Below are 23500 nucleotides of genomic sequence, written 5' to 3'. Positions count from 1 at the left end.
ATTTTAACCACTAGGCCAAACTCCCGACCCCAGCAACACAAAATTTTATTATGGAACACTAAAAAGGCAAGTAATCAGAAAACAAGTATTTCTATAGAGCTACATTCTCTAACCAATTTTCTCTTTTGAAGAATCATTCCTTTTAAAAGATGCTACCTGTAACATTACAAAAAATATCTATGTACATATATTTAAGAGCAATTAGCTGTAACTAATAGGAAAAGGAAGTATAAAAATACAAAAATAATTATTTACACTCATATAAACAATATCAAACAGCAAATAAATACATTCGATATCCGTCTAGTGAGCTACTACACTGTAGATCCAATGCCCACATTCACAATACTGTATTTTCTCACTGATTTCTTCATTTGCTTAATTTTCTTCCTTAACACTTGATGATCTTGTTTTAAAATATACCGGAAATATCTACAACCTAAAAAATAAAATAAACAGGTTAGTACTCACTAAATTTTTTTAAGGACATGTCTTCACTTTAAAACTGCTTCAAATCTGGCATACTGATTTAATATAAACTTATTTATATTGTCTATACATAATAGCACACACCTAAGCATTTTTAAGAGCTGTCACCAATAAAATGTATTATTTCCTACATGTTTCTAATCCATCATAATTAAAGCATATACTTTAGCCTGCATCCTGCTCTTCTCTCTAAACCCTAATATGCTGATATGCCTTATACATACATATGTGTATATATGTACATACCCTATATATGTATATAACACATCATGTATTATCTGCTGCATTATATACTATAAAAGGTATGTGTGTGTGTGTGTGTATATATATATGCATGCCTCTCCAAAGGTCAATTAGCTTCCATCTCAATATTAGCTTGCAACTAATCACAATGATATCTATCACAATATTAGTTCTGTGGTTTTACTAGTAATTTCTGGGGTTTTATTTATTATTTTTTTTAGACAGTCTTGCTATGTTACCCAGGTTAGCTTTGAAGGTTCCTGGGCTCAAGTGATATTCCCACTTCAGCCTCCTGAATAAGTTACATACCAATTCTTATTTCTGAACATATCGTATCTTAGTTAAAACAAAATATCTCATATCCATATTTTCATTTACACTTAGAAAGCTGGAAAGAACTTACTATCTTCACAAAAAAGAAAAGCTAAGCAGGGTGCCAGTGGCTCATGCCTACAATCCTAGATTCTCAGATGCTAGGCTAAGTTCCAAAGTCAGTCTTAAGCAGGAAAGTCCATGAGACTTTTATCTCTAATTAGACACCAAAAAATAGAAGTGGAGCTGTGGCTCAAAGTGGTAGAGATCTAGCCTTGAGTGAAAAAGTACAGGAACAGTGCCAGACCTAAGATCAAACCACACGACTGACACACACAAAAAAACTGAATAAACTATAAAATTTTAATAATTTTGTAACTCAGTATAGAGAGCTAAAGTAACAAGGTATCCCCCCTAGGAGAAAGGGGACCTAGTTTGTTTTTCACACAACACAGAAACAGTTACCACATCCCCTGCTAAGAACAAAGCAAAAACAGATCACTACCACTACAATTTGCATCTCTTTAGAATACCTTAAATTTCCTAGCAACATGTCTTACTAGCAAAGTCATAGAGTCATTATAAGGTTTACTATATTCATTTCTGAACATATTTTGTGGCAAGCTTATTCCAGTACTGACCACTGTTTCACATTCAGTGGCAGAGCAGTGAAGAGTTATATTGGTTAGGAGCAAGTGAAGAGTTTTACTGAAGAAAGATCAATTTTTCTTTCCTTCTTTCTTTCTTCTTTTTCCTTTTGCCAGTCCTAGGCTTGAGTTCAGGGACTGAGCACTGTCCTTGGACTTTCTCAAGGCCAGAGCTCTACCACTTGAGCCTCAGCACCACCTCAAGCTTTTTTCTATGTATGTGGTACCAAGGAATCGAACCTGTCTTGGTGCATGCTAGGCAATCTACCACTACGCCAAACTCCTTGTCTTCTTTTTCTTTTAAGGGGACCTATTCCCCCCCCCCTTTTTTTTAAATCGTAGGATAATGGGGTTACAGTTACATTTGTCAGTTAGTAGGTGCATTACTTCTCACACATTGATACCCCCTTCTCATGTTTTTATCCCCATTTCCCTCCCCCCACTCTCTCCCAATCATCTTGTTTTCCCCCTTCCCTTTCCTATTTCAAATAAGCAATTGAACATATATAAAATATACCAGGTAACAATGAAGGGACTTCCCCCCTCCCTCCCCGCTTTTTCTTTTGCCAGTCCTGAGGCTTGAATTCAGGGCTTGGACACTTTTTGCTTCAGGTTAGCACTCTGCCACCTGAGCGGCAGCACCACTTCCAGCTTTCTCTGTGTATGTGGTCCCAAGCAATCAAACCCAGGACTTAGTGCAAGCTAGGGAGCACTCCATCACTGGGCTAAGCTCTGGCCCTTAAGTGGACTTTTTGATGTACTAGCAGGAGGTATTCTTTCTCTTCAGGAGAGGAAACCAGAACAAATAAGTACAACATACAGCTACTAACGAAGAGTGAGGTTATTAAAGAATACCTTGTTTGTTGTTATTGTTGGTCACAGGGCTTGAACTCAGGGCCTGACCTTATTATCCCTGAGCTTTTTTGCTCAAGGCTAGCACTCTTGCCACTTTAACAACTCTTCTGGTTTTGAATGGTTTCAAAGCTAGCGCTCTACCACTTGAGTCACAGCAACACTTCCGGCTTTTCCAGTGTATGTGGTACCAAGGAATAGAACTGGGATCTCTGTGCATGCTAGGCAAGCACTCTACCACTAGACCAAACTCCCAGCCCTAAATAAATAATCTTGGTAACCTTTCTAAAGAGCAGGCCAAAATGCTCATTTATTATTAGTAGAAAGAGTTAGCACTATGCATCTTAATGACCCCAAACAACAATCAAGTCAGAGCATAAAAATCAATCACAATCAACAATAAGAAATCACTTTCCAGTGCATAAGATCCTATACATGCTCATTACCTAGGCCCTACTCGTGACTCATTCTTCCATTTACCAATTATTTCCGAAACATGTAGAACAGAAGCTTCAGGCACCATATTTGCAAAGCTCTAAATGAATCAATCATACTTTGGAATTTCAACATTAGCCAACATTAGCATTGCCAGTGCTGGGGCTTGAACTCAAGGAGTGGGCACTGTCCCTGAGCTTCTTTTGCTTAAGGCTAGTACTCTACCACTTGAGCCACACAGCCACTAACAGCTTTTTCTGTTTATGTGGTACTGAGTAATCAAACCAATGCTTCATGCATGCTAGGCAGGCATTCTACCACTAAACCACATTCTCACCCTATTTTTTTTTTTTAAACATACCTTTTCCTAACAATATTCCAGCCACAAAAGCTTTCTCACAGGCCAAATCTGTGTCTTCCTTCCAATCACATTTTGCCCAAAAGTAGCTGAAATGAAATGTTGGCCACCAGGTTTTCCTGGAGTTCCATTGCTCTTGAACCCATGCAGGATGATTTCTGGGAAAAAGAAATGTCAAAAAGAGAAAGTCAATGATGCAATGATGTGGACAAATCTGTATCATCAGGATTAGAATTTGTGAAGAGTCTATGGAGATGATAAGGAAGAAATTTCCACACCAACTTCTGAGTACAGGCGTGGCTTGGCACATGACTGGCAGTAGCATGAAGGCAAATCCTTTTATGTTCTCTTTGATCTCCAGAATCTATTCCAGTTCATTATAGCACAGTAGTTAACAACATAAAAATCTGGATTCAAATCTCAGATCATTCATTAACCAACTGCATACTTTTAAGTAAACTGCTTAACCTAAAAATGGCATTGGTTCAGTAGCACAGGATGCTTTGCATAAAGCTCCTTCTACAGTGTCTGATACACAGTAAATGGTCAAAAAATGCTAGCAGTCACAATTACTTAATTACATATTGCATAATTACCTTAGCAGAGCACTGGTAACTCCTGTCTATAATTCTAGCTACTTAAGAGGCTGGTATCTACAGATCATGATTCAAAGTCAGCTCAGGCAAGAAACTCAATGAAAATCTTATCTTCAATGAGCTTCCAAAAAGTAGAACTGGTACCTTAAGAGGCACAGTGCTAGCCTTGAACAACAACAAAAAAATCTGAGACAATGCCCAGGTCCTGAGTTCAAGCCTGAGGACCAGCACAAAAAAAGTTACTTTTAAAACCTTTCATAAAATTAGACACTACTTAGAACTGCAATACAAATTCAGATGCCATTTTTATATAAATACATGAGTACACATTGTGATGGATGCACTGAGGCTAACTAAGCATTCATCAATAACTTAAGTAAATGCTTATTTAGCACCTACATGTTCCCTGAGGCAAATCTTTTAGAGACTGGAAAAAGAATAGTATATTTTCTGGCTCTCAAGAACACTATGGCCAAATACTACAAGAATTATTATGTGAAGCCAGGTGTGGTGGCTCACACCTGTAATCCTAGCTACTCAGGAGGCTGAGATCTGAGGATCGTGGTTCAAAGCCAGCCTGGGCACTAAAGAACCTGAGATCCTTTTTTTTTTTTTTTTGCCAGTCCTGGGCTTGAGCTCAGGGCCTGAGCACTGTCCTTGGACTTTCTCAAGGCTAGAGCTCTACCACTTGAGCCTCAGCATCACTTCTAGCTTTTTTCTGTGTATGTGGTACTGAGGAATTGAACCCGGGTCTTCGTGCATGCTAGGCAAGCACTCTACCACTAGGTCAAACTCCCAGCCTAGAACGTGAGATTCTTATCTCCAATTAACAATTAGAAAATGGGGCTGTGAATCAAAGAACCGAGCGGAATCCTTGAGCTGAATGTTCAGGGACAACATCCATGCCCCAGGGGCTAAGAGCTCAGGGAGATGCCCAGGCCCAGAGGTCAAGCCCCAAGACCCACCAAAAAAACCCAAAAAAACAAAAAAACTCAAAGAATTGTTATGTGCAAAGAAAAATGAAAAAGGTTGTTATATAAAATTTAAACTCAGTTTTTTTCCCTTCCCTAAAGGTCATTCTTTTTCTTTTTTTTTTTCACTAGTCCTGGGCTTGAGCTCAGGGCTCGAGCAGTGTCCTTGGACTTTCTCAAGGCTAGAGCTCTACCACTTAAGCCTCAGCACCACTTCCGGCTATCTTCTATGTATGTGGTACCGAGGAATCGAACCCGGGTCTTTGTATATGCAAGGCACTCTACCACTAGGCCAAACTCCTGGCCCTCATTTTTTTTGTTTTGTTTTGTTTTTTTTTTTAAGAAAAAAAAAGGAACCTATAGTGTAGTAAGAGAGTTAAACAGTATGTTAAAATTGGAAAGTGGTTAACTATGAATGTATGAACATAATCACACTTCTGTTTCCTCCTCTCCCAAATTCATATGTGAAACCTACAGGCTATTATGATACAAGGAAATAAGGAACTGGGATTAGTGATGAAATGGATTATTGTGGTCAGGAAAATAAGTCTCAGAGCCTTGCCTTGATCCCTTCCACCCATCATGAAGGCACTCCATATGAACCAGGAAGCTGCCCTCATCAGGCACCAATTATGTTGGCACCTTCACTTTGGACTTTGTATATCCCAGCCCCTAGGATTATGAGGAAAAAATTTGGTTCCCATTTGCATGTATTCTTATAACTTAAAGAGACTAAAACAAAACAAAAGAACATTTTTTTTACATTCAGCATGTACTATTTCCATCAAGTCAATTCTGAAAATTGAAATAAGTTCCCAGGTCCTTTTTACATAAAATGTGGCATTGATGATAGTAAAATTAAGTATATACTTTTAAGTACTTACTTTGAGACAAAGTATCTAACAGATGTTACTCTCATAACTTTGCACTCAGAAAATAGCTGAAGACATTGCTCAAGAAATAATATTTTAAAAAGCAAAACCATAATTTAAAAATTGAAAGATATGGGCCAGGAGTTTGGCCTAGTGGTAGTGTTTGCCTAGCATGCACAAAGACCGGGATTCAATTCCTCAGTACCTCATACATAGGGAAAAAAAAAACAAAAAACAAACAAAAAACCCAGAACTGGTGCTGTGGCTCTCAAAGGGTAGAGCTCTAGCCTTGAGGAAAGCGTTCAAGGACAGTGCTCAGGCCCTGAGTTCAAGCTCCAGGATTGACCAAAAAAAAAAAAAAAAAAAAAAAAGGGGAAAGATACTGCAAGATGCCATAATCCTCAATACTTGGAAGACTAAGAATCCTGATGGAGGATTGTGGATGGAGGCTAACCAAGAGAGAAAACTTCACTAGACCCCTTCTGAATCCATAGTTGAAAACAGTGGTGCATGCCTGTCATTCTGAGCTACATGGGAGGCTGAGACAGGGAAGATCATGGATCCAGGCCAGCTTGGGAAGAAAGATTCCCAAGACTCCATCTGAGTGGAGAGAAGCTGGATGAGAAAGTACACACCAGTCATCCAACAATGACAGAAAGCCTGATTCCTGACCAGGTGCACTCACCCCTGGTAAGACAGAAGACCTTTTCTCAAAAATAACCAGTGAAAAGCAGGGCTAGGGGCATGGTTCAGAGGTAGCAAGTGTGTAGCTTTGAATTCAAAACCTAATACCACAAACAAGAAAAAAGAGACATTAGCTAAAATATTGGTTAATATTATTTATAATTTTCCAGTAATAAATGTTACTTCTTACTTACTCTATTAATATTTGTTTCAGATATTTTGCCAAATATTTCCAAGCAGTTATATTCTTAGTGCATCCAGCAAAATCCAAAATCCCAAATAACACTTCCAAACCCAGTTTACGGTGTTCTTCTTTTTCTGCAATAGTGGTAACAGTCCAAGTTTACACAATTACTAAATTACTGCACTAGGTTACAAAGATATATGAAATTGATCAAGTATTCTGAATTGTAAGCTTCTGTCTGATTTATTGTTTTATACAATTCACCATGTTTGATCTCCTGTGATGAATCAGAAGTACACTATTCTCCTTTATAGACAACTAAGAATCTGTCCTATGTAAGCATTTTTGTTATATTCTTCCTTCTTAAGTAAGAGATCGGTATAGTTTGGTATCAATTGCAAGCATTCTACCACTAGGCCAAACTCCCGGCCCCAAGCTGACTTCCTTCTAGTAAGTATGTACTTTCCTATGCCTAGCTGAACTCTATGGAATGAGGTAAAGCCATTTCTCTTTTGCTACCCATTGCCCAATGTTCTATCAAAGCAGGCAAACTTTTTCCGTAAAGGTCACCCAAAAAGAGCTTTGTGAGGCATATAACCTCTATCACAACTCTGCCTTTAAACTATACAAGTAGCCTAAGACAATAAATACCTAAAGGAATGGGGTCCTGTTAAGCTTGCTTTACAAAACAGGGGATAGGTGAACTGGCCCCCCCGTCTCCTTTGCTAATTTCCTAAACTATAGAATATCCATACAAAGATGTATAAAAAAATTATTTACCTGATTTTCTAAGTAATACATGGAATTCTAACATCAGTTGATGAGATGGAACAATCTCATACAAAATCTAGAAGAAAGAACAACTGGTAATTTATACACAATAATGACATTTCTTAAGTTTCAAATCCATTTCAAATAAAGTTTAAGGTGTGTATAAATAGATATGTGTTTACTATGCATCCCATACTGGTGTTTTTCTTTTTCTTTTTCTTTTTTTTTTTTGCCAATCCTGGGGCTTGAACTCAGGACCTGGGCAATGTCCTTGGGCTTTCTCAAAGCTAGAGCTCTGCCACTTGAGCCACAGCACCACTTCCAGTTTTTTCTATGTATATGTTGCCAAGAAACCGAATCTAGGTCTTCTTGCATGATAGGCAAGCACTCTACCACTAGTCCAAACTCCAGACCCCCAGGCTGATCTTAAACTCAGTCTTCCTGCATCTGTCTTCTAAGTGCAGAGAAAAATAACCTCTGCTAACAAGAAAGTCAGGACTAATGAAGACTTTTCATTTGCATCTTATACATATCTATTTCTTTCTACCATACTTAAAGACTTAAAATATTTTATTTTGCCCCTAATGAAATCAATTATCTTGAGATAGGCAAATGATTTTTACATAAAAACACTAAGAATAAAATGCATCAAAATTAAAAATGTCTTTCCTTCAAAACATACTATTAAGAAAGGAGAAAAGAGGTGAGGTACAGTTTATTAGAATACATGCTTAGCATATTCAAGGGCCCTGAGTTCAATAATCCCCAAGATCTGTAACATAAAAAAGAAACTAAAAAGAGAGAAGCAACCATCTGTGAGGAAAAATTCCCAATCCATGGAATTTTATCCAGAGTATGCAAATTCTTTTAAATTGGAAAGATAAGTATACTGTTCCAGCCAGGCACCGGTAGCTCATGCCTGTAATCCTAGCTAATAGGGAGGTTAAGATCTAAGGATCCCAGTTGAAAGCCAGCCCAGGTACTAAAGTCTGTGAGATTCTTTTTGCCACTCCTGGGTTTCAGCTCAGGGTCTGAGCACTGTCCTTGGAGTTTCTCAAGGCTAGAGCTCTACCACTTGAGCCACTGCACCATTTCCGGCTTTTTTCTATGTATGTGGTACTGAGGAATCGAACCGGGGTCTTCGTGCATGCTAGGCAAGCACTCTACCACTAGGCCAAACTCCCATCCCCTATCTGTGAGATTCTTATCTCCAATTAACTACTAGAAAGTGGAAGTGGGGCTATGGCTCCAGGAGTAGGGCAGTAGCCTTGAGCTGAAGAGCTCAGGGATAGCACCCAGACCCAGAGTTCAAGCCCCATGAAAGACCAAAAAAAACCACACACACACACACAAAAAAAAACCTTGTGGATGGGAATAAGAGGGAAAAACTAGGAGAGGGAGTGAGGGAAGGGGTGACATTGTCCAAAAGGAAATGTACTCTTTATCTGACTTATGTAACTGTAACCCCTTAATACATCATCTTTATATCAAGAATTTAAAAAAAAAATCAATACCTTAAGCACACTTATCAGTTTTGTTTTTGGTGCCTTCTCTCGCTTTAGAAAGTTATATAAGTAGATGTGGGCATTGGGGTTTGATGGGAACTTTGCATCGTAGGCATAATTAGTCAGGACTTTCTTGGCTCCATCATGATCACCATAGAATTCCAGCATCTAAAAAAAGTAAAGCCATAATGTCTTAGCTGATTTCTCTCAGATATCTATAAAAATGTAAGGTACAACCTTACCACTGGAAAGCAACAACTACAACAAAACATCACAAAATGAATAAGTAGTAACTGTTTAAGGAATAACAGTATTATGTGCTTTCACTATCTGTTACCACTTGTACACAAAACAAGATCACTTAAGACAGAGATCTATGTGGAATCCCATTTAAAAACTGATATTTTGTTGCTAAAAAAATAAAATAAATAAAAGTAACTGCAATATAAAAAACATTCCCACCAGAAATAGAAGTCCTAAGGCTGGACAGTCTGTAAATCCTAGTTACTCAGCAGGCTGAGAAACCCCGGCAGGAAAGCTCCAATTACCACGAGAAAACAAAGAAGTGGTGTGGTAGAGCACTAGTAATACTAACGATTGTGAATAAGATGTACTTCAGTGTCAGCCAGGCGGGGTGACTCAAGCCCGTAATCCTAGCTACTCAGGAAGCTGAGATCTAAGGATCGAAGTTCAAAGCCAGCCCGGGCACAAAAGGACCTAAGACTCTTATCTCCAATTAACCTCTAGAAAATCCGAAGTGGGGCTTGGCTCAAGGGTAGGGTAGTAGCCTTGAGCTGAAGAGCTCAGGGACAGTGCCCAGGCCAAGTTCAAGCCCCATGACACTCCTCCACCCCTCTCAAAAGATGTACTTCAGTGTCCTACTACAAAAGACATGCATGACAATTACACCTACTATAATTTTGTCCTCATCCTTACACAGGGATTCAGAGTAGGATATGGTTTTGGTAATTATCTTTACAATGACCACTTTAGTATTTAAACTCTTAAAAGAGCAAATATATTCTTATAGTACAGGGTCAATGCCTTCTCTGTCCTTTTACTATGATTCTGACATGATGAGACACCTTATAAACTTTCTGAAAGCTATATTCTTCACCTCATACACTGTAATCTATGTAACCTAGATTCATTATATCCCAGTCTTCCTATTTTTCTTTTAAGCTCAACAAGAATAATAAGAGAATTGACATACACAATCATATACTTTTTATATAGTGGATATGTCATATGGCAGGTTACTCTGTGGTAAAAACAAAAAGTAATTTTTGATAGTACATTAATAAAGACAGAAAGAAATGTGCTATTTTTCTTTTTTAAAAAAATGATCTTCTACATTCTCCATGAATGATTCTCCATTCATTTTCCCATTTGAACATGGGACAAACTATCTTTGCACTGGCTTAGTACAAAACAAAACTAACAATTTTTTGAAAATTCTTCTTACCTCTACATAACTCTTCACAAAAGGGTCCCAAACTCCAGGAATTTTAATCAATTCCCCAATATGTGTAGATGTCTTCCAGCTCTGGTTAAATATATTTCGGGATTTTGTGCTGTAAGCATAATCATCCTCATCTGCCCAAAGATACGTGATTGTTAAAGTTATGAAATCTTAAGGATTTCTATTAAATTAGTAACACAAAACTCCCAAGAAAAGTTCAAGTCCCGATGGCTCAAAAGTCAATTCTAAGAACTGGATCTCATATGAATAAAGATGCAGAACTCCTCAACAAGGCATCTTGTCACATATATAAAGAATTATATAGCTGAGGACTGGTGGCTCAAGACTCTAATCCTAACTACTCAGGAGGCTAAGATCTGAGAATCACAATTTGAAGCCAGCCTTGTGGGTAGGAAAAGTCCATGAGACTCTTATTTCCAATGAACTACCAAAAAGCTTAAAGTGGAGCTGTGGCTCAAGTGGTATTCCTTTGAGCAAAAGAAGCTTTGGCGCAACACCAGGGCCCCAAATTCAAGCCCCAGGATCTTGTACAAAAAGAAAAAGAAAAATTTGATAAAGGGCATCTATGAAACACTCACAGCTAACACCGAACTTAATCATGAAAATCAGGAATAAGACAAGGATGTTTTCTCTCACCACAACTATTCATTTTGCTGTAAGTTTTCTGGCAATTAAGCCAGAAAATAATAGAAAAGATGAGTAACATTAAACAGAAAGTAAAGGGGCTGGGAGTTTGGCCAGTGGTAGAGTGGTTGCCTAGCATGCACAAAGACCCGGGTTCGATTCCTTGGTACCACATAAGTAGAAAAAAGCCAGAAATGGTGCTGAGGCTCAAGTGGTAGAGCTCTAGCCTTGAGAAAGTCCAAGGATAGTGCTCAGGCTCAAGCTCAGGACTGGCAAAAAAATAAAAATAAAAAAATTTTAAAAAAGTAAAATTTTATCTTTTTGTAGATGATAACATCATGTACAGACAATCTAACAACTTATTAGAACTAAAAAATGAGATTGTCAAGGTTGCAGGGTACAAGGTAAATACACAAAAATCAAATGCATGTCAATAGACTTGCGACACAATAAGAAAATAACAGTGGGGGAAGTGGAGCTGTGGCACAAGGTAGAGCAGTAGCCTTGAGCTGAAGAACTCAGGGGCAATGCCCAGGCCGAGAGTTCAAGCCCCACGACCTACCCCTCCCACAAAAAAAAAAAAAAAAGGAAAAGACAATAACAGTGGGAAAATAAAGCCATTTACAAAAGTAACAAAACAATACTTAAGTATTTTTACTTTTAATGCTCAGGTATTATTTTTACATCTATAATCAACTATATTTATCTGTAATTCTAATCAAAACCTCAGCTGCTTGTCACATGAAACCCAAGATCCTGAGAATACTATATCTACTGCATAGATAGATAGATAAGAGAGAGAGAGAGAGAGAGAGAGAGAGAGAGAGAGAGAGAGAGAGAGAGAGAGAGAGAGAGAGAATTGTTATGACCCAGGGGCTGGTAGCTCATACCTGTAATACTATCTATTTAAGAAGCTGAGATCTTGGGTCTGAGGACTGCAGTTCAAAGTCACACCAGGCAGTATGAGTCCTTAAGACTCTTATCTTCAGTTAACCATCAAAAAGCCAGAAAAGGAGCTGTGGCTCAAGTGACAGAGTACCAAACTTGAGCAAAAAAGCTAAGGGACAGTATAGTACCTACGCCCTGAGTTAAAGCCTCAGTACTAGTACATGCTGTGCATGTGCATGCACACACACATAAAGAGACTTATCTGTTATAGGTAAGTGTACATCATATCTTGATGTTTTAGGGTAATAAACAGCACCCATTTATTTAGCCACCAAGAACTATTTGCTAATAATTAGACGACAAAACAGTGTATACTTTCGCAGCTTAAAAAGTATAAAGGCCACAATGAAAGCCACCATTTGGAGTCTTTTACTACTATTCCTACATAGGGAAATGCCCCCCCCCTTTTCCTTTTTTTAATTTTTCCCTACTGTTGCACTAAAATAAATCTTTGCTAATGGAAAAAAAAAAAAAAAAAAAAAACGGATACTGGTGGCTCACACCTGTAATCCTAGCTACTTAGGATCCCCCAGTTCAAAGCCACCTCGGCAAGAAAATCCCAAAGACTCATCAGCAATTAACTACCGCAATTCTGGCTCAAAGTGGTAGAATGCTAGCCTTGAGCAAAAAGAGCTCAGGATCAGCACCCAGGCCTTGAGTTCTAGCCTTTGTTTTGCTTGTCAAAAACAAAACAAACAACAACAAAAAAAACACTCCAGAGTTAATTTCAAAAAGCATTATTTATTTATAATACTCCAAAGTATATATTCTAAATAGCCACCAACAGTACAGGAATATTAGTGTGAATTTCACACAATGAAATGTCTTAAAACTATAAAAATGAATAAACCATAACTACATCTAACAGTGTATGTCTTAAAATCAATGGTAAATAAAATGCATAAGACCCAAACGAATGTACATACTATGAATTCAAATACAAAAAACATGGCAGGGCTGGGAGTTTGGCCTAGTGGGAGTTTGCCTAGCATGCATGAAGACCCGGGTTCAATTCCTCGGTACCACATACATAGAAAAAAGCCGGAAGTGGTGCAGAGGCTCAAGTGGTAGAGCTCTAGCCTTGAGAAAGTCCAAGGACAGTGCTCAGGCCCTGAGCTCAAGCCCAGGACTGGCAAAAAAAAAAAAAAAAAAAAAAAAAAAAAACATGGCTTGTAAAAGGGAGGAGTGCAAACAAAGTGGAGGGGATGGATTTGCTCAAAGTGCAACTGCATGTAAGGAAATACTGCAATGAAACAGTGTACTATAAATAAAACTAAAAAATTATATAATCAGGAAAACATTTCAGATCTATCCTAACGCTACTTATCTGGAACATATTACAGACTTTCAATCTGTTTTAACCAGTCTTGCTGCTACCTTTTATAACCTTTTAATTACTAGAAAAATTTCAGATATAGACAAAATAAAACTACAGTTACATATATGAGAAGGAAGAGTGTAACGAAAATCAAGGAAGGATTAAAAGTCCATAGGTGGAGCTGCTTATTTATTAACAAAGCTTATGAAAGCTAGGCACCTACTCTCCTATAGAAGCTTGGTATCAGGAGCCCTGCCTCCAAGCATGGGCTGAATCAAAAATTCTTTGGCAGCCACTTTAAAGGGAATGGGTCATATGGAGATACAACCTTGAGCTGTTAGAAATTAACTTAGGAGTTTCAGGATTCTCTGCAACTTTCCTTTCTTTATAGTTTTCCTCTATGGTTTTTAGGATAAACCCTTCCTTTTTCACATCCTCATCCAATTTTGTCCTGATACATACCTGTATGGTAAGGACTACTTGTATATTATTCATATTTAACAAGCAGTATTTTCTTGGTTCCTAAACCAATTTAATTCCTTTCCTCTTCAATTCCTCCCTTTTCATGCCTCCCAAAACACTACAGAACTGCTTTGTTTATGTTACTCTTGTATTTTGCAGGATCCAAATCTGGAATACCCTTTACCCTTTAAGACTCACTGGCCTTTGCTTAACAACTCCTACTTTATACCTTCAGTGGTAAGCTACATATATGTATTTGGCCTTATCTCTTGCCTTTTATTCTGCAGTTTTCAGGTGTATTTAATGCTGTCTTCCCATTTATATTAAGCAATCTTTTGGTATTACTTCTGTACTTTCTTGGGGGGAGGAGGGCATGGGGCTTGAACTCAGCCTGGGTGCCTTACTTGAGCTCTTTGCCTCAAGGCTACCACTCTACCCTTGAGCCAAGCCACTTCCCACTTTCTAGAGGTTATTTGGAGATAAGAGTCTCAGGTCTTTTTGTGCCCAGGCTGGCTTTGAACCTTGATCCTCAGCTCTCAGCCTCCTGAGTGGCTAGGATTACAGGTGTGAGCCACCGCACCTAGCCATATACCTTCTATTTTCTTAACCTTGCCAAAATTTCTGATGTAATTTATCTTTTTAAAAAATGGCTTATAGACCTTCAAGTACTATGTTGTCTCTCATCTCCTTTGCTGTCCCTTGGTTATCTCATATTGTTATAGTATCTCACTTTGTTATCTGATATATTGAATTTATTTGTATTTGGTTATTTGAAATTTGATAGGGAAGGGGGGAAAACCAAGATGGGTGGGGGGGTAGGGGGGGGAGGGAAATGGGTACCAAGACATGTGAAAGGGTATCAATGTACGTGAATTAATGCACCTTCTATCTGGCAAATATCATGTAACCCTTTTACTAATTACAATAAAAAAAAAAAAAAAAAAAGGCTTATAGAGTACCTGGTGTGGTTTGTGGCTGTAATGGCTACATTTGGGAGGTGAAGTAAGGGGATCATGAATTTGAGACCAGTTTGAATAATGTATTGATGCCTCATCTCAAAAAGGCAAAGTAACCCAAACAAAACAAACATACAGATATTAATTGACTAAGTGAAGTTCTGAAGAAAATCATTTGGAGACCTAAGCTTGTGGAAACTGACATTTAAACTGACATTCCCATGGATAGATAATTCAGTACTTTTCTGTAGATTGTATTTTATTCTATAGCAATAATAAATGCAGAATATATTATGTATGTACTTTCTAGATGATCTTTAGTGAGAAAAACTTGGGACTAGTTCCATATAGCCTTTAAATATACGCAATCTTCACATGAATTATACCTGTTCTCTATATCTAGTCAGCAGGGTAACTAGATGATTTCTTCAAGATCCCTTCTCTAAGAAAAGCTTATTTCTTTTTTAATCAGTAATAAGGCTTGAACTCATGTGGGCTATCTCTACACTCTTTTGCTCAAGGCTGGCGCTCTACCACTTTAAGCCACAGCACCACTTACAGTTTTCTTGTGGTTAGTGGAGATCAGAGTCTCATGGACTTTCCTGAGCAGGCTGGCTTCAAAGTGTGAAGTGTGATCCTCAGATCTCAGCCTCCTGAGTAGCGAGGTATAGGTGTGAGCCACCGGCACCAGGCTAAAAGTTTTTCTTATAAAAGCAGTAATTATATACTTTTTTAAAAAGTTTATTCATATTCACTCACCAAGCTTTGACAATTCCATCTTCTTTTTAGACCAAGTATAGTACTGCAAAAGCCCTTTGTAGGCCTGAACAAGGTTCATTATTATTTCCTGCGAAGCTGACTTTTCACCGTATCTCCATGTTTCTGCCTGACTTAGATTTTTGTTTGCATCCTCAAGCATTCCATGATGTAGAAGGTACAATGCATGCTGTAAGGAGATCTGCACCAATTTAAAAAAAAAAGACAATTGTCATTTAAGTCACTATATAAACATTAGTCAAAAAGCTCAGCAAATATAAAACATATGCAAAGCTAAGTCTTGGTAGAATACAAAGGACATAATACTGTGGCCTTATCATCCAACATGAAACAACGCCATGTAAATGAGAGATAAGTTATGTAAATTCACAAACAGAAGATAATGTGATATAAGGGGGTGGAAGAACAAGATGGGAACAGCTTTAAGATCAAGCGTTCTCATTCAAATAAGCGCAGGAAAAACATCTTGAGGAATACTGAAGTGTAATAAAAAGGAAAGTATAACCCAGATATATTCTAAGTAATTAAACAAAGAAGGAACATTTTTTGTATTTTTTGGCCAGTTCTGGGGCTTGAACTCAGGGCCTGGGCACTGTCCTTGGGCTTTCTCAAGGCTAGAGCTCTACCACTTGAGCCACAGCATCACTTTCAGCTTTTTCTGTGTATGTGGGTACTGAGGAATCAAACCCAGGGCTTCATGCATGCTAGGTAAGCATTCTACTACTAGGCTAATAAGCTCCTAGCCCATGAATAAGTGTTCTTTTAGTTATTAAAAACACCACAGAAAGTAGGTAGGATCTAATATATTTGAGAATCTCATTTATCTTGGGTAAGTTAATTTTTCCAAGTCCTGGAGCATGAACTCAGGGCCCGGGCACTGTCCCCAGCTTCTTTTGCTCAAGATTAGCACTCTACCACTTGAGCCACAGCTTAGTATCACAGTTTATGTGGTACTAAGAAATCAAACTCAGGGCATCAAGTATACTGGGCAAGTAATCTACCGCTAAGCCATATTCCCAGCTCAGTAAGAGTATTCATAAATTTGGACAGAAGGTTCCACACAAGCATGAGGAAAACTAAACCATTTTCTCTTTGAAGGACTGATCTGAATAACCAGACAAAAAAACAAACAAAAATGAAACTCAAAACAAAACCAAAGGAAATGCTGTGCATTAAGTTTACCTCTAGAGCTACATACTCACTTTTAGATAGTTCAAGACACCAATGTTTTTCATCCGGTCAGCAAAGCTATTGAAAGTCTCCACGTTGCTTTTGGGATGATAAAATAGAATTTCACTTCCAAGCTTCCAAATAATCTGCCAAAGCACAAATTACTACCAGAATATAACAATTTTGCCTTCTACAATTCCTGTCTATAATTTTCTTTCTGAGTTTAACATGTAAAACAACCTAGAATTCTTTTTTCAGTATACTGAAAAATACTTTTCAATGTACTGAAAGTAAGATACTGTAGTAAGATACTAATAGTATCTTATTCCACTTTACCCAGTAAAGCTAATACTACATATTAAGTGACAGACACTTTTCACTCATTTAAGATACTATTATGTAACAGTACTATTATGAATTTTGTAGGCTAAAAAAATAAGCAGTTGCTGGGAGTTTGGCCTAGTGGTAGAGTGCTTGCCTAGTATGCACGAAGACACAGGTTCGATTCCTCAGTACCACATACGAAGAAAAAAGCCAGAAATGGTACTGACGCTCAAGTGGTAGAGCTCTAGCTTTGAGAAAGTCCAAGGACAGTGCTCAGGCCCTGAGCTCAAGCCCAGGACTGGCAAAAAAAAAAGTAAGCAGTTAAGACATTAATTACTGTTTCATATATTTAGTTGTACTTTAAATAAATTTATATTTTAGTATTAAACATATTTAATATTATCTTATATACACTAAATATATAATTTTACTAACATAGGAAAAATAAGTCAGAATAGGTTCTATGGCAGTCAGCAGCTAAACTTGTAATCAGATTTTTGTTTTAGTCCATTAGACACAATGTTTGCTATGCTAGTAAAAGCTATTTGAGATAGTTTATGTGAAATTATCTGTGGAAAATTGTCTTTTTCTGAATTGTACATGCTAGGCATTTGTGTTTTTTTAACCCCTGCCCTCTGAAATGGAGTTCTGTTTGGACTTGGAGAAACAATTAACAAAAAAAAATTATTAAATTGGCACACATTATGGAAAAGGATATGGAGTTGCGGAGTCCTGTCCAAACATACATAGGGATGAGGAAGTAAGAAATATAGGTCACAACTATAAACAGGATAGAACTCATAGAACTTGCTGAAAAGCAGCTTGCAGGAGGGTAACCACAGTGATAGCTAAAGCCAGATCCTACACCAAGTCAATAGCTATGGCAAGGCACTCTTGCCCTATCCTAGTAAGAGAAAAGCCAAGGCTGGAGAAGAAAAGCAAGAAAATACTCAGGAATCTGCTATTTCTTCCAGCAAACTCACACTATTTACCTCAGGTGCAGCCTGTCTTTTGCTGCTGTCTGAGTCTTCCAAGATCTGCAGATAACTGTGCATGAACTCTGCAGCTCGCTGCCACTGGTGCTTCAGCAGAGCTTCCTGGATGAAACTTAAACAAGCACTTGTTGTCTGAGCAAAATCCTTCTCCTTTTTCCCTCTAGTCACTGTGAAGATAAAAGAGTCTTTTACCCACCGTGACTCCAATAGAGCTATGCAAAGTAACTTATTTCTCATAAGCACAAGTTTTAATGCAGAGAACAGTAGGTATTACTTCACATAGCCTATCCCCAATGTCAAAGCTAGTTTCATTTGAAATAAGCTCTGCCACACTATATTATTTTTAGTAAATAAAAGATATCCAAGTTGGCATAGTGATACAAACCTGCATACTGGAAAGGGGAAGCAGGAATATCAGGATTTTGAGGCCAGATTTTATCTACAAAATAAGATACTATCTGAAAAATAAGAGATAGGTCTGAAATTATTTAACTCAGTCATGATTTTCTCTTCCCACTAAACCATTTGGGGAGAATCTTTCAAAGAGGTTGTCTAAAGAGTAGGCGCCACTACACAGGAAGATGAGATATGAGGATCATGGTTCAAAGTCAAGCCCAGGCAAGAAAATCTGTCAGACTCTTATCTCAAATAAACTACTCATAAAAACCAGAAGTGGTGCTGTGGCTCAAGTGGTAGAGTGCAAGCCTTAAGTACAAAGAAGTTCAGGGACAGCACCTAGGCCCTGAGTTCAAGCCCCCAGGACTGGCAAAAAAAAAAAAAAAAAAGAAGCCCCAGTATTTTTTTTTCATATATTTTTTATTGTAATTAATTGAACGGTTACATTATATTCACCAGATAGAAGGTACATTACTTCACAAATATTGATGCCCCAGTATTTTAGATGGGTAAAAAAGTACTCAAGGTCATCCTAGGCTAGCCTAGCCTTAGTTACCTAACAATGGTCTGAAAACTCTATGACAGCTTCCATATTTTAAAGGACCAAATTCTCAGTAACTCAGTGGCTGACATATTAAATGCATGTAGAATTAAAACAGTTGTAGACATTGGCTTTTTTTTTTTTTTTTGCTAGTCCAGGGCCTGAGCACTGTCCTTGGACTTCCCTCAAGGCTAGTGTTCTACCCTGAGCCACTGCACCACTTCTGGCTTTTTCTATGTATGTGGTACCGAAGAATCGAACCTGGGTCTTCATGCATACTAGGCAAGCACTCTACCACTAGGCCAAACTCCCGGCCCAACATTGGCATTTTATCTCTATAAAAAAAAAATGGACAATGTCCACATTAAGGCAGACGTTAGGGCTTATTTACAGCCCTATTATGTGAGTGACTGGCTCTACTGTTTATCTTCTCTTCCTTCCACCACAACCTGGGCTCAGTCTTCCAGCTAAGTACTCTTACCCTAGGCACCAATAGGTACCCTGTAAAGATAATTTTAAACAGCCTGAAGGTTTTCCACGTCCTATATACTGCTCCCCAAAATTAGTCTTCTAGAGAATTGTGGCTATAACCAAAGCTTTAAATCAAAATCTACACACTGTCCATATATACAAAATCAACAAGCGCTGCAAATGTGGAAGATTCTAAAATCTTCATTTGCAATTGATTTCCAATTCCTTGTTTATTAAAATTGCAGATATCTAATTATTTTTAAATAGATTATATAACTTTTTCCACAAATTAGAAGTAAAATACCTGAAAAACTTACATCACTTACATCTAATTTCTCATTTGATTAAGGTAATGTATCTCAGAATTTACATCTGTTAAAACAGAATATAAGAGCTGAAGTGTGGCTTACATGGTAGTCTGCTAAGCAAGCGAAGGTCCTGAGTTCAACCCGCAATTCCTTTTTCAAAAAAAAAATCCAAAAATGATGCTAAAGTCTTCTCCTAGAAATATATAACAGTCTAATCAAGCCAGGCATAGTGCCTGGTGTGTCTAATTCTAGCACTCAGAAGGATGAGGCAGTAGGATCTCAATTTTGAGGCCAGCCTGAGCTACCTGGTGAGACTTTGTTTCAAAAAATGAAAGAAACAAAATAGTAATATGTAATAGTCATTAGGAAAAACTGATACTAGGGATTCAACTCCTGGCTTGCTCTAGAAAAGTATTCTACCGCCTGAACCAGATCTCTTGCTTGTCTGTCCTTAGGTCACTTTTTTTTTTTCTTTTGCCAGTCCTGGGCTTGGGCTCAGGGTCTGAGCAGTCTCCTTGGACTTTCTCAAGGCTAGCACTCTACCACTTGAGCCTCAGCACCACTTCGGCTTTTTTCCATGTATGTGGTACTGAGGAATCGAATCCCAGTCTTTGTGCAGGCTAGACAAGCACTCTCCCACTAGGCCAAACTCCCAGCCCCGCTTAGGTTACTTTTTAAGATAGGGTCTTGTGATTTTTGCCCAGCAAGCTCCAGACTGAGATATTTCTACCTCTACCTCCAACATAGCCAGGATTACAGTTGGGTATTATTATACTCAGCTTACCTGTTGAGATAGGGGATCTTACTAACTTTTGCCTGGGCTGGTCTCAAGCCATTATCCTCCTGATTTCTACTTCCCAATTAGATAGCACTACTGTGCCCGGCTAAAACTCACATAAAAATTTGACTTTGATCAAATGTGTAGACCTTTTAGATATAACCATGTCTCAACTTGGAAGAAATTTTAGTATTTAAGAACTTACAGGATGTTTTGCTGGTGTGGTGAGCCATGCCTATAATACCAGCTACTTGGGAAGCAGATATATGAGAATTGTGGTTTGAGGTCAATCAGGACCAGAAAAAGTTAGCCTATTATTTAGATTTCACTATATGCCTTTTTAAAGTAATATAATTTCATTTAAAAATTCCACCAAGTGCTGAAAATGGTACATGGCATTTTAAAACCATACAGGAGAAGTACACAATTTAGGGTAAAAATTAACTAGGGGGGCCAGGAGTTAGGTCTAGTGGTAGAATGCTTGCCCAGCATGCACAAAGACCCAGGGTTTGATTCCTCCCGGTACCACTTACACAGGAAAAAAAAAAGCCAGAAGTGGTGCTGAGGCTCAGGTGGTAGAGCTCTAGCCTTGAGAAAGTCCAAGGACAGTGCTCAGGCTCTGAGATCAAGCCCAGGATTGGCAAAAAAAAAAAAAAAAATCAACTAGGGGATATGTAAGCAAAAAAGATACCAGTAACTGCTCCCAAAAATATACATGGATTCACTATACTGCAGACTGTGTATTTTACTTCTTGTATTAATTCAAAGCCAAAGGCTTACAATTTCATGTTTATTTACAGCCTAAAAAGACAGACTCATACATTACTATTTTGACAATGAAACCAACATGGGTCATTCACTTTACATCCATGTTACCATTTCCTTGCATTAAAATGATTCTATCGCTTCACTTACCTACAGTTTCTAATTTCTTTTGAAGCCAAGGAAAATGCATTCCTGCACTGGAGACCACCGAGGTTTCCATCTGGTCATCATCCTCTGTCACAGGCCTCGTCAGTTCTTCACTGAAATTACTCATATCTGCTCCAAACTGAAAACACATGTCCCTTACCACATTTTAATCCACACACTTCCGAGCTGTCCAGAAAAACATCTACCTTTTCATTTAAGAAGTATCATGTGACCACCAAAATTCATTGTACCTGACAGCTTTTTAATTTTTTTTTTGTGCCAGCCCTCAGGTTTGAACTCAGGGCCTGAGCACTATCCCTGCGATTCTTTTTGCTCAAGGTTAGTGCTCTACCACTGAGCCACAGTTCCACTTCCTGCTCTTTCTGATATTTTATTATTTCTATTATTTTATTAGAGATAAATAGTCTCATGGAATTTTTTCTTTTCTTTTCTGTCACGGGGCTTGAACTCTGGACCTGGGTGCTGTCCCTGAGCTCTTCAGTTCAAGGCTATTGCCCTACCCCTTGAGCCACACTGCCACTTCCGGGTTTCTAGTGGTTAATTGGAGATAAGAGTATCACAGTCTTTAGTGCCTGCGCAGGCTTTGAATCATGACCCTCAGATCTCAGCCTCCCAAGAGGCTAGGATTACAGGCGTGAGCCACCACACCCAGCTATAATGGAATTTTCTTGCCCAGTCTGGCTTTGAAGTGCGATTCTCAGATCCCATCCTGCTAAATAGCTAGGATTATAGGGGCGAGACATAGGTCTGATGGCTTTTTAAACTAAAAAGGGACTTCAAGGTCAGCAACAGGCAAAATATTGTTCCATTTTTAAAGACAACATAATATATTTCAAACACAAAGCTAAATAAAAGTCCTTTAGTTAAAAAGTAAAAGGCTTAGCAGGGGGGCTGGACCTGTACGTCTAGCTATTAAGGAGGCTGAGGCCTGAGGACAAAGGTTTGAAACCAAGTAGGAAATAAGTAAGACATTTATTTCCAATTAGCCACCAAAAAACTGGAAATGGAGCTCAAGTTGGTAGACCAAGAGCCTTTAGAAATGGGGGGTGGGGTGGCGGGGAGGAGGAAACACCAACTAAAGGACAGTGCCCAAGACCTGAATTCAAGCCTCAATACCAGCACACAAACACACACACCCAAACTAGTCTAGAGAAGTAGCAAACAGAATAACAGGAATAATCAGAATAATAATAGTAGTAGCTGCTTCTATTAGACCCTATAAACGTTAGCCTATTCATTAGCTAATTTAATCATCAGACCAATGCTGAGGTAAGACCTATTCTTTCCATTCATGCTAATGTTGAAAAAAAAAAAGCCACACAAACGGAAAGACTTAAAATATGTCAAGTTTCCTAAAGTCATAAAGAAAAAGAAAAAACAAAACAAAAAAAAGGTGAAGACGAGAATCGAGGGGCGGAGAGAAAAACGACGGGCATGGCTAGAATGAAGTGCACGGACTGTGGGAAAGGAGTCCGCCAAGCCCATCATCCTGAGCTGGGAGTGCGGTGTCAGACCTCCGGGTACTCAGCGTCCCTCACCTGGGTAGTCCTCTCTCCCCACGGCAAGTCAAGAGTGACCCCTCCGATACTCCTCGATTTCTTCCCAGTCGTCCTCCTGGCTGGCACCCCTCCGGCAGAACCCCCGTTCGGACCCATCTGCCAACAGCCTTGCAGGACCTCCTCAGCTTTCTGGGTTACGTCTCAAATTCTGTCTCTCCACATGACCGCCAGGCTAAAACCTTTCTATATACACGGCAGTGGCTTCGCTAAAGCGTCTGAGGAGTCAGAACACGCACACGCCAAAACCCGTCCTCCCCAAAGCCTCAGGCCCAGGTCTTCCCGGCTAACGCGGTTGCCAGGGTAACCAGGCGGCGCCACCGCACTAGGCCGTGTTACCAACGCCGCGGTTTTAGCGTATTCGGAGAAGTATCTGGAGGAAAATACGGTGGGTCGGACGCACCTCTTCTGGTTCCTCTGTCACCTCAGCGATCGGGAGGAACGGAATCCGCCGCAGCCGCTTTCATAACGCCTGAGGGAGTTCCATGTCCCTAAGGCTTTCTCCCGCCTCCGGAACAGCACGTGGGAACTCCCGCCGGAA

General features: G+C 38.8%; 1 protein-coding gene across 2 annotated transcripts; it reads right to left on the bottom strand.

Moving 5' to 3' along the window:
• Positions 1-21: 21 nt before the first annotated feature.
• Positions 22-23500, bottom strand: Taf1a (TATA-box binding protein associated factor, RNA polymerase I subunit A). 2 transcript variants are annotated; one of them, XM_090341157.1, is made up of 11 exons: positions 23363-23500; positions 21386-21521; positions 17974-18143; positions 16690-16803; positions 15470-15668; positions 10385-10515; positions 8929-9087; positions 7424-7490; positions 6654-6777; positions 3340-3494; positions 22-439 (listed from the first exon to the last, which is right to left on the bottom strand). In XM_090341157.1, the coding sequence occupies exons 2-11, from the start codon at positions 21507-21509 to the stop codon at positions 315-317; spliced, it is 1368 nt and encodes a 455-aa protein (XP_090197283.1). In that variant the 5' UTR covers positions 21510-21521; positions 23363-23500; the 3' UTR covers positions 22-314. The 2 variants fall into 2 exon arrangements, with proteins under 2 accessions (XP_090197283.1, XP_090197284.1); XM_090341158.1 differs by having other exon boundaries at positions 21386-21511.

This window comes from Megascapheus bottae, chromosome 10, assembly GCF_031878675.1.
Source record: "Megascapheus bottae isolate mThoBot1 chromosome 10, mThoBot2.hap1, whole genome shotgun sequence".
In the NCBI taxonomy this organism is placed as follows: domain Eukaryota; kingdom Metazoa; phylum Chordata; class Mammalia; order Rodentia; family Geomyidae; genus Megascapheus; species Megascapheus bottae.
The sequence above is the reverse complement of the archived record's forward strand: the minus strand, read 5'-3'. Positions and strand labels throughout refer to the sequence as shown.